Here is a 10,771-nt window from a genome sequence, read left to right on the forward strand (position 1 = left end):
ATGAACACACACACACACCCCCCTGTCCCCAATATGTCCTAGCCTCGCCACCACACGCGCCCCGCTACAGGCGTGTGCCGCACGGGCGGCAAGAACAAGGGCAACTTTGACGAGCTTTGGGGCAAGTCCTACCCTGAGTGCCGCGACATGTGCCTCTTCAGCCGGGGCGGCAGCGGGGGGCCTCCCCCCCCCCCCCACACACACACACACCCGCCCCCCCACCTCAGCTCCTTCCTCTTGGTCGCAGCACACCGCGCTTTGGCCCGCGCAGGGTTCGAGTACACCGTCAAAGGCAAGGCGTCCCGCTGCAAGCTCTTCAAGGGCCCCATCCTCTCGACGCTGCCCGTCGGCGGCGCGAGCTGCTACAAGAAGGCGTCCAAGACGGAGCTCGGGCACAAAAGGTTTTGGACGTGGCCCGCGCAGCTCTAGGAGGGGGGGCGTCGGACGGCGTCCCAATCCTAGGGGGCGCCCTGCGGTGCTTTCGAGGAGGCCGATCGATGCGCGGCCCCGTTACCCTCGAGGCCGATCGGCAGGCCGACGCGGACCGTAGCGCTAAGTGGTATGGAGCCCCATGTACGACACCCCAGGGTCGACGCGCAACCGCAAATTGGAGAATGCAACGGGAATGAATCGTAACCCTCTTACTGTATCATGACGGATGGCATGTGCGCGCTCGGCGCGGGCTCGGATGCGTCTCGAGAACGCGTTGGCTCGCAAGATCGGAGATGTGTCTTTTGATAACGAGGTTCTTATTTTGGACCATAAACGAGGCTGGCAGCCCATAGCCATACTGCACATACGGGGTGTGGAGGGTGAGTTGAAGTAGGGGTTGTGCGCCGGGCCCTCCTGCTCGGCTCCAGCCGGTAGACAAGTCTTGTCATCAACAGAGTAGATGGATCTGACCTCGGGGCCGATGTGACCAAGCGCTGGTAGCGTGGTTTTACCTCACACCCATGGTCTCACAGTGTGCCGGCAGTCGCCGAGCAGTGTCGCTCACACAAGCCGCAGCACAAGTGACTGAGGGCCAGTGAGGGCGAGCCCATCGCTGTCACAGCTGTGGCAGCCGCACAGTAGGCTGTGTCAGCTGTGCAGAGTGTGTGAGCAGCTGAGGAGCTGCTCTCCAGGCTTCTGTCGCAAAGAGCTGCATGCCACCGAAAGCGCTGTCGAGGTTCGCCGAGCGCGGCGCAGGTTGGAGGACACCGTCATCGACGAGCGCGATGGAGTATTCACTCCGGACAAAGACGGCCACACGCACACGAGCTGCGGTCGTGTGGCCGTCATAGCGGCGAGGCGCGGGACCGTCTGTGGCGAGGTGGGTCGCGTACTCCGATTTTGTTCAACCCAGCATCCACACCCTTTGCATGTGCATGTGCACATGGACAAGAGAGTTGTTTGTTGTGTCATGGACATGCACATGACATGAACATGAACATGAACATGAACATGGACATGGACATGGACATGGACATGGACATGGACATGGACATGGTCATGGACATGCACACGCGAAATCCGGAAAGGCATATGCAAATAAATAAAAAATAAAAACGGACACCTCTCTACTGTGAGATGGGTACAAGGAACAGGTCCCCGCCCTTGCGATCTTTGTGCAGGGTTCTTTGTGGGTGTGGTCGGCGACTAGCCGGGGTCGTCCTCCCGATGGGGGACTAGCACTAGCCGTCTTCCACATGGTCCCTCGGGTCCCTGCTGCTCCTAATCTCTTCGTAAGGTCGCGTTCAAATGCCCGGAACGGACGTTACAGTGGTGTCCGGCCGGCGCGATCACCGAGCTGTGACGCTCAGGGAAGACTGATGAGGTGCTGGTTTCTTTGCCCAGGGCTGGCCTTCCCCCCAGGCTGGATCAGCTGAGCAAGGTTTGGGGAGAATCCCCCGGTCAGATCTTCAGATATTTTAACGGATGACCGAAATCACCCCGTTTTTGCCCATTTTGATGTTGAGAGTGGGCGCCTTCTGCTCCTTGGACTACTTGGGGCGCACGGGGGCCTTGCCCTTGTCAGAGAGGTTCTTCTTTCTCCTCTGCGCGCGACGGGAGTGCGGGGGCGGGGTTGCGCTCGGCGCGCAGCGCGTTGCGCTCCTTGAGGACGGGCCGGTCCGGGGGGACGGTGCCCAGCGCCTCGGCGAGGGTCGGGTCCTCTGCGAGCTCCTTTTGGGGGCGCGAGCCATAGAGAGAGCGCGTACCTCGTGCCTCTCCAAAAAGAAGAATCTCTCCGCAAACGCGCCAACCCCGGTGATGTGCTATGGCGAGAGCAGCCGGGCGAGTATACGCCATTTCTTTTTCGCGAGGATCTCTTTTCGCGCAGAATGTCTGCTCCGTCGACGCAGGCCGCTGCGGCGCCCACGGCGCCCAAGAAGAAGAAATCGAGCGCCAAGCTGAAGCGGCTGAGCGGAGAGGCGCTCGCCGCCTACAACGCCCGCATCCAGAACTGCGGCGTCTGCTACATCGCCCGAGTTCCGCCCTACATGAAGCCATCGGCGCGCGACCGCACCAAAACATGCTTGTGGCCGTGGGTGCACGGCTCACCAGCACCTCGTCCGCCACCCGTCGGCGGCGTGGACGGCCAATCTCGCCCTCTCTCTCTCCCTGCAGTGTGTGGCACGGCCGACGCCCGCCCGGGCCTGCGCGCCGGCAGGCGCTGCGGAAGCTGCTCTCCGGGTACGGCACGGAGGTGCTGCGCATCTACCTGAAGCAAGAGGACCCCGCCGCGCGAGCGCGCCGCATCTCTGGCGGCGGCAACCGCAAGCGCTCCTTCTCAGAGGGCTGGGTGGAGGCGCGGACACTCTCGAGACACGCCTCCGACGCGCCTCTGACACGTCCTGCAGCCCACTCTCTGGCCAGCTTTGCAGCCGCCACAAGCTCCCCCTCACCGCCCGCCCCTCCCTCGCTTCGGCGGCTGCAGTTTGCGGACAAGCGGCGCGCACTCAAGCTCGCAAACACGCTCAACAATACGCTGGTGGGCGGCGGCCACCGATCCTTCCACGCGCAAGACCTCTGGAGCATCAAGTACCTGCACAAGTTCAAGTGGGACAGCCTGACCGACGCGCAGGCGCGGAGTCTAGCCGAGACCCCTAGCCGAGACCCCGCCCGTCTCTGCCCACGCCACGGCCGAGATTTGCCGAGATGTCGCGAGTGTGGCCTGACCGTTGTCGCCTCAAACACGCACACACACGCACACGCACACTCGCACTCACACACACACACGCACACACGCACTCACGCTCGCACTCACACGCACACGCACACACACAGCACGCCCCGGCCCTGGCCCCTGCTGGCCCCGCGTCTGACGCGGTCGCTGCCCGCACCTACGGGGAGATATTGGGAGATACGGGGATACGGGGAGGGGCAAGTAGCACTGGCTGCTGTCCGCACCTTCGGGGAGATATGGGGAGATACAGGGAGATACAGGGAGGGGCAGGCTGACGCGGTCGCTGCCCGACGCCGCAGGCGCACGAGGCGCGGACAGCGCAGGACCGGATGCGCGCGGAGCTGTCGCAGTCGAAGAAGGAGACGAGCTTCTACATGAAGCAGGTGCGAGACGCGGCCGAGGGACGGCCGAGATGCCGCTGGGGTGTGGCGGGGGCGTGGGGAGGACGCACCCTCCGACAGGAGCAGGGGAAGGAGCCGATCGAGGCCGGCAGAGTGCGTCCATGACACGTCCATGACACGTCCACGCCACGACACGCAGGTCGGGCAGGCAAAGGCGATCGAGGCGATGGCTGCGCGCAGAGCACGCAAGGCCGCCGCCGCCGCCGACACCGCCGACACTTCCTCCGCCGCCCCCGTCGCCGCAGCCGCATCGCCTCCTGCCGCTATCGCCGCCGCCGCCGCGTCCGCCGCACCCGCCTCCTCCTCCAAGGCCAAGGTGGGGGCTGGTGCCGCGGGTGCAAAGCGGAGGCGCGACGCCGCGCCGGCGCCGCCGTCGGCCGGCTCGCCCGCAGGGGAGAGGAGAGGCGCCGAGCGTGCGGAAGCGGCGGCAGGCGGAGGCAGCTCCACGGGGCTGGTTCCCCCAGCTGCGAGCTCATTTCTCTTCACGGCGCTCCAAATAGGCGCCGCGTCGAGCGGGCTCGCTTCGGTGCGACGCAGTTTCAAGCAGCGGCGCGTGCAGTCGGGCGAGGGGCGGCGGACAAGCAAGCTCGATGCTTCTCTGCTGCTGCCTGGCGCGGAGTGAGGGGCGTCAACTGGCAGCGGGGCGTGCGTTTGCTCCTGGTGGACCGACCCCAGCCCACTCTGTGGCCGGTCTGGAGACTCTTTTCGAGTCGTCGGGAGTCAGGCCGTGTGCGTGAGCCGTGACTGGCTGACTCACCTTTCAAGAGCTGTGTGTGGCTATTACCCTCTCTCAAAATGTGCGTTATGAAGACCAGTGTATGTATAGTGACTGTCGGCGCCGGCTCTTGCCTTTGCGCTTGGGGCGTGTACTGACACAGGGACAAGCCTCAGGGCCGCCTCAAAAGGTCCCGTCGATGACGCGTCTCGCGTGACGCGTGGTGCAGGCACCAGGCTCAGCCACGCCCCACGCGGCTGGTGCTTGGTGCTGGCACTGGCAGGTGCGACTGCGAGGCGGTGGTGGATGGTGGTGTGGGACTGTGGTGTCGGTGCGTGTGTGGTGTCTGGTGACTGGTGTCATCCGGCGAAGTGTATCTTTCTCTATAGTGAGACACGTCCCGCCGGGAGCTCTTGTCGCGCCTAGCGCACCCCTGGGAGGGATCACACTTTTCGCCCCACCGCACCCCTCTACCCTCAGTCCCGGGAGCCGTAGCCGCTACCCCGCACACGGAGGGATCACACTCCTCGGGCCCCCCTCGACCCTCAGTCCCCAACAAACATGTCCCGCGCGAGCCGCTCACCCGCAAACAAGGGGGTCAGACTCCGCCGAGCGAGCGAGGGGGACAGCAAGGCGCTGGCTGGCGCTGCCGTCTCTTCTCACCCCGCCGCTGCTCGCCGCTGCCGCTTACCTCACGGCCACCACTGCTCCCCCTCGGCCACCTTCATGACGCGCCGCTGGCGCAGCGCCGCTGCAGTGCTCTGCTGGGCCGGGGTTTGGCCGCTGCCGCAGCTCAGAGGCCCCCAGCCAGCTGCGGTAGCCTCCAGCTCCCAACCAACTGGGTTGACCGAGCCGTCCTTGTTGTACCTGATGCCGCCCTCGAAGTTGGTCGCCTCGCACATGCCGTTGCGAATGATGCCGTCCGGGTCGGGAGCCCCCACGAACTCCATGGCGAGCTGCGCACAGGGGGAGGGGGGGGGGGGTGAGTTAAGGGGTGGGGGGGGTGGCGGGAGGCTTGCCGCGGGCTCACCAGGCAGCCGTTGACTGCCGTCCAAACATCGGGGCTGGCAGTGTCGCACTTGTTGCACGGGTCCACGGGCTTGTTCTTGTTGTAGCTCTCGTGCTCGTTGTCGTCGTAGCAGACGCCGTCGATGAAGCAGAAGCCAGGCACGACATTCCTCCCCGCACCCGTCGGGCGACGCCCGCCCTCGGGTGCAGTGAACTCAAGCTTGTCCGCGGTGGAGTTGCAGCTGTAGCAGTGATGGCCTACGTACGGCGAGGACGTGCCATCCTTGTAGCAGTAGCGGTCGATGTAGCAGTAGCCGTCGTTGACGTTGGACTCGTGGACGCCGACGGCCTCGTCGCACGAGTTGAGGCACTCGGGGTGGTGCGAGGAGACCGACTTCAAGTTGACGAGGAAGGCGTGGGGGGGGCTGGTCCCCGAGCTCTTGATTGTTTGCGCGTCGTGCATCACGTTGTCGCGCTGGAGATCGCCCCAGCGGAACTTGGAGGGGCCAGAGTAGACCCCGCCCCCAACGTAGATGTCGCCAGAAACCGCGTCGGCGGTAAACGCGAAGAAGTAATCGCCGGTGCCGCTGTCGCCGACCTCGTCACTACCGCCGTCCATCGCCCACTTGCCAGCGCCGGTCGTGGCGTCGTAGGCCACCACAAACACCTGCGGCCGGCGAGGTGGGGCATGGGGGTGTGTCACGAGAGTAAGCCATGAGCGGTGGGGCGGTGGGGAGGGGTGGTGGGGGTGGGGGTAGGGGGGGCGCACGTCGTATTGTCCGATGGAGCGCAGCGTCATGGTCGCGTTCTGGTCGTCGGTGAGCGTCAGCCAGCCAGCATAGATCTGGCCCATGGCCACGACCTCGTCTTCAGGTTGGCCGGCGCCCCTCATTACCTCCATTCCTCGAAAGCCGTGAGACCCCGAGGGGATGATGTCAGTCCACAGGACGTCCTTCGTCAAGTCGTTCGAGGTGTCGATGCGGCTCACCTGGGTCTTGGCGCGATTGCCTCTCCCATCGACGACCGGCCCGGTCATCGCGAGTAGGGTGCCATCGCGCGACACTGACAGAGTACTCGAGGAACCCTGGACGGACCAGCCGGAATCAGGGCCGCGTTTGACCCACAGGGCCTCGCCCATTGAGTTGTACTTGATGAGGCCGGCGCCGGTAGTACTCTGACCGACGAGGTTCACGCGAGTCGCGTCGATCTCGCTCGGGGCAACCACGCCGTTGCCAAAGTCCGCCTCAAAGGCCTAAAGGTGCAGCGAAATGCGTCGGGGCCTGCTGCGTGGGTAGGGGGGACAGGTGAGGGAGTGTCAACACCTGTGCCATGTTGAAGCCGCAGAAGAAGGACCCGTCCACCGTCGCGCGGCATCGATCGAGAACGACGCCCTCCGGGAGCTGCTTGCGCCACACGGTGGAGCCATCCCCCGAGGCCAGGCAGGTCTGTTCACAGCGGACGCTGTGAATGGGCGAGGTTCACAGCAGGGCAGAGCGGACGGTCGGGGCGGACCAAGTACTCCGCGCAGTCATACGGCTCCCCAACAGTTGTCGTGGTGCCGCGCCACCCGGTTGTGACTACCACTTTCGTCGCATTGAACGAATCGCAGCCTTTGTACGAGAGGATCATGTTGCCGTTCGCGTCGCCGTCGGCCGCGCGCACGATTACGTACCCGGGGTGGTCCTCGTCGAGGATCTTGTACCACCCGGTTGTGCCGGGGCCGATGCCAGCAGCCTTGGAGACGTCCAGCTTGATCATCAGCTGGACCTGAAGCGGAGGCGGCGGGGGGGGGGGGGGGGGGCTACGTGAGAAGAGAAGGGAATGATGGTAGGAGGAGGGGAAGTGCGCCTGCTCGTTGGTGTTCAGCCGAGCGTCGCCATTGGCCATGTAGGCGGAGTCGAGCGTCGTGCCGTCGGGCAGCGTGAGCTGCTGCCGGAACCCCATCTTGACCGACAGGTGGTTGTCGTCGAGCATGGCCTTGATGCCGTCGTACGAGTCGACTTCGTTGGTCTGCGCGCCGTGTCCGATGCTGCCGACCTGCTTCGCCGTCCCCTCGAAGAACCACGTCTGCAGGAGCTTCCCCGTGGAGTCGGTCTCTGACAGTTGCAGGTGCTGCGGCGCGGGAGGGTGGGTCGTGCGCGCGGGGGTGGGTGGGGAGGCGGAGGAGGGAAAGGCGGCCGGCAGCGGCAGCCAGCGCCGAACACCGAGGGTACGGGTTGTGTGGAGAGTGAACGCCGCGACGCGATTCGTGTACCTGGTCGTCGGAGGTCGCATCCATGACGCGGACGGCACCCGGCACCGGTGCCACCATCCCGTTCGAGTTGTAGCCGACGGGAAGGTAGGTCCCCTTGAAGTATCCGCCCGTGTACACCTTGCCGTTCATCGCCCCGGCGGCGTAGTTGAAGGATGTGCCCGCGCCTTCGTCAGCCTGGAAGTACTCCACATCGGGCCTCTGCAGATGCGGGCGGCGGCGCGGCGGGTGAGTGGCGGGGTGGACGACAAGCGAAGTGGTGGTGCGCGCGGGCAGCGGGGCGTTGCTTCATCTCCTCAAGCCGCGCTCTTGTGTTCCCCGCGCCGCGCGCTCTCTCCGCGCGGCCCTCTCCTTTGCCGCCCTCTGCGCGCCTGCGCGCTATCTCAGCGCCCCACTCGCATTGCCCCGCCTCTCAAGTGCCGAGGCAGGTACGTGGCTCGCCGCGGGCGGCGGGGCTCACCGAGCACGAATTCCAGCCGAGCGCCAGCGGCAGCAGCAGCGCGGTGACGTACAGCTTCCAGTTGATCATGATGATGGGGTGTTTTGGATCTGCGAGCGCGCAGGCGACGGCGGGTCAGCAGCATGAAATGGGGTGCGCATGGTGGGCTCGCGCGGGGCTAGGGTGGCGAATGGGCAGCAGCGGACGCGTCTCGCGGCTCGTCGATGCCGCCAGGTGCCACGACCGCGGTCGCGAGGCTCGTGGCGATGGATGCGCCAGACCCGCTTGCGCCGCCGCCCTCAACGCCAGATACTCGATCAGAGCCGGCGGAGCGACGGCGGCGGAGAGTTGCGGCCGCCGGCGACCTTCCCCTTGACCATGAATGTAAGTATGTGTATGTTGTTATGTGAGACGCTCCCGGCGGAGCGACTCATTCATCTTGGCTTGGGTCTGCTGCGCGCTGCTCCGGGGGAGCTTTGTGCGTGACAGGGGCTTGGCCTGCGGCGGTGGAGCCGGCGGCCAAAAGGCTGGCGCGGGGCAAAACGCCCGTCCGCAAGGTCTCGCGCCATGCGCTGCGGTTCGCGGCGAGCTCGGGCCAGCGCGTCTTGTCGATGCGGAACATCTCGAGCGCCTTGAAGATGGAGCGGCCGTACGTCATGGACGGCGAACCTTCGGGCGGCGATGGGGCACCCACGCCGAGAGCAAGCGGCGAGGGAGCCTCGTCTCGTAAGGCATGCGGCTGACGTGTCCAAGCCACCGGAGCTGCCGGCGAGCGATGTAGAACTCGATGGAGTCCAACCCCAGCCGCTGTCCCAGCTCTTGGGTCGAGATGTGAAGCTCAGAGAATTTTGGAAAACGAATCTCTGTGCACTGTGGACTGTGGGCTCTGGCGAGGGAGACTGGTTTGACGGCACCGTCTCCGAGTACAAGTCAAAGCTCGAGCCAGACGGCCGGGGCGAGAGAGTCGAGCGTGGTGAGGCGCGAAGAGAGCGACCGAAGATGCTCAAGTGCGCACCTCGGCCTCCGCTGGGGAGAGGTCCTCTGCACGCCTCCTCGTGGCGCCCGAGAGCCTCCCGTAAGCCTCTCCGACCTCTTTAAAGTGCCGCTCCGCGCGTGCGCGCTCCTCACCCAAGTGGCGGTCGGGATGATGCGCGAGCGCCTTTGCTCGGTACGCCGCCTTGAGGTCCTCTGGGGAGGCATCCGCAGCAACACCGAGCAGTCGTCGAGCGGCGTCGTGGGAGGTGGAGAGCTGCCGGGACAGGGTGAGAGAGGAGCGTGGCCGGAGCAAGCATCCGTCGGCCCCACGACGTTAACACGGCTGCGACAGCCGGAACCGAGTCGGTGGAAAAGAATTGCAAACCGCACTTTCAGACGACACTCGGCACAGGAAAGAAACAGTGGGCAGACCCAAGCCGATGCGGTCGCTGCCTGCGCTGCCGCCCACACCAAACTCTCCGGCCAAGGCTCCGTCGCCACGCACTCGCCCTCCGCCTGCGCTGCCTCCCACACCAAGATCTCCGGCCAAGGCTCCGTCGCCGCGCACTCGCCCTCCGCCCTCAAGGACGCGGGCGGGGAGGCCCTCGCCGCGGGCGACATCGTCCGCGCGACTCATATGTACACGATGGCCATCGACTTGGTCCTCGAGGGCGAGGCGCCGCCGGCGAGTGGCGCAGATTGGTTCGCGCTGGACGCCAAGAGCGGCGGCGTGCTCCACGCGCTGCTCTCCAACCGCTCGCTCACGCTGCTCAAGCAAGAGGACGCTCCGGCGGCGGCAGAGGACGCAGAGCACTGCACATGTGCTCGGCCTGACTGGCCCAAGGGCCACCTGCGCCTCCTCGCGGCGCTCGACGCTTCCTTCACGCCGCTCGAGGAACGCCGCCGCGTGTGCGCCCGCGCGCTGCGCGCATGCCCCGGCCACCGAGCGCTGCACGAGGCCATGACGGTGCTTGACGCTGAGGCGGCCACCGCCGCTGCCGGCAAGCCGGCCGGGCGCCGCGCCGAGGAGGAAGAGGCGGAGCAGATCGCGGCGACGCGGCGCGTCGCGGAGGACCCCGGCGACCCGCGCCGATTCATGGCGGCAGGGGACTTCGGCTCGGCGCTCGCGGTCGGAGCGTTTGGCTTGCAGAAGGACGTGGCCGCGGCGGAGGTGTACCTGCGAGTGGGCGCCGACGGCGGCGACGCGGGCGCCCAGCGCAACCTCGGCCTCCTCCTCCTCGAGCTGGCGGGCTGCGGAGGGCGCCGAGATGCTCCGCCGGGCCGCCGAGGGCGGCGACGAGAGCGCGGCCGCGACCTGCGATCAGCTTCTCTCCGAAGCAAAGGCGCGCGAGGAGGAGGCGCTCTTCAAGCTGCGGGCGCTGGCGAGCGGCGGCGACTCGCGAGCGCGCGCCGTGCTCGAGCAGCACGAGGCGGAGCGCGCGGCGGTGACTGCTCGGGCCGGCGCTTGATCCGATCACTGCGAGGTGTGGACCCAACCCAGTTAACAACCGTGAGGTCGCGTAGGATCTCCTTGTCTTCTCCTGCATCTAGTCGCGTGCTCGTGGCGTGTTCCGCCCGCCTTGATCATTCATGGCGTCATCCCCGAGGTGCAATCGGTTGCGTGTGTGCTGTGAACGGCGTGTCCGCGGCTCCGCCCTCCGCGCTCGTTTTCTCTTAGTTCACTATTATATTGCACAACGACATAGAACCGTACCAGCCGCTTCGGTTGCTGAAGCTGATGCTGTTGCTCGCTCGTGCGGGTACGTGGGTCAACTCGTGCACCAGGCTCGTGCATTTTGCACTCCGACTCCCGCCA

General features: G+C 66.0%; 3 protein-coding genes across 3 annotated transcripts; 2 read left to right on the forward strand and 1 right to left on the reverse strand.

Moving 5' to 3' along the window:
* Nucleotides 1-2,321: 2,321 nt before the first annotated feature.
* EMIHUDRAFT_211403 (hypothetical protein) lies at nt 2,322-3,158 on the forward strand (the record flags this gene model as incomplete). Its single annotated transcript, XM_005767644.1, has 4 exons — nt 2,322-2,528; nt 2,651-2,782; nt 2,918-3,071; nt 3,139-3,158. 4 exons carry the CDS (start codon nt 2,322-2,324, stop codon nt 3,156-3,158), a joined length of 513 nt encoding a protein of 170 aa, XP_005767701.1.
* Nucleotides 3,159-4,639: 1,481 nt separating this feature from the next.
* On the reverse strand, nt 4,640-8,276 carry EMIHUDRAFT_451695 (hypothetical protein). Its single transcript, XM_005767645.1, has 8 exons — nt 8,002-8,276; nt 7,545-7,742; nt 7,139-7,402; nt 6,803-7,057; nt 6,613-6,735; nt 6,060-6,542; nt 5,313-5,957; nt 4,640-5,238 (listed from the first exon to the last, which is right to left on the reverse strand). Exons 1-8 carry the CDS (start codon nt 8,068-8,070, stop codon nt 4,975-4,977), a joined length of 2,301 nt encoding a protein of 766 aa, XP_005767702.1. The 5' UTR covers nt 8,071-8,276; the 3' UTR covers nt 4,640-4,974.
* An 848-nt stretch (nt 8,277-9,124) lies between these two features.
* Nucleotides 9,125-10,506, forward strand: EMIHUDRAFT_211405 (hypothetical protein; the record flags this gene model as incomplete). Its single annotated transcript, XM_005767646.1, has 4 exons — nt 9,125-9,242; nt 9,507-10,138; nt 10,215-10,400; nt 10,480-10,506. 4 exons carry the CDS (start codon nt 9,125-9,127, stop codon nt 10,504-10,506), a joined length of 963 nt encoding a protein of 320 aa, XP_005767703.1.
* Between the last annotated feature and the right edge of the window lie 265 nt (nt 10,507-10,771).

Source organism: Emiliania huxleyi (assembly GCF_000372725.1).
Source record: "Emiliania huxleyi CCMP1516 unplaced genomic scaffold EMIHUscaffold_48, whole genome shotgun sequence".
NCBI classification, from domain to species: Eukaryota; Haptophyta; order Isochrysidales; family Noelaerhabdaceae; genus Emiliania; species Emiliania huxleyi.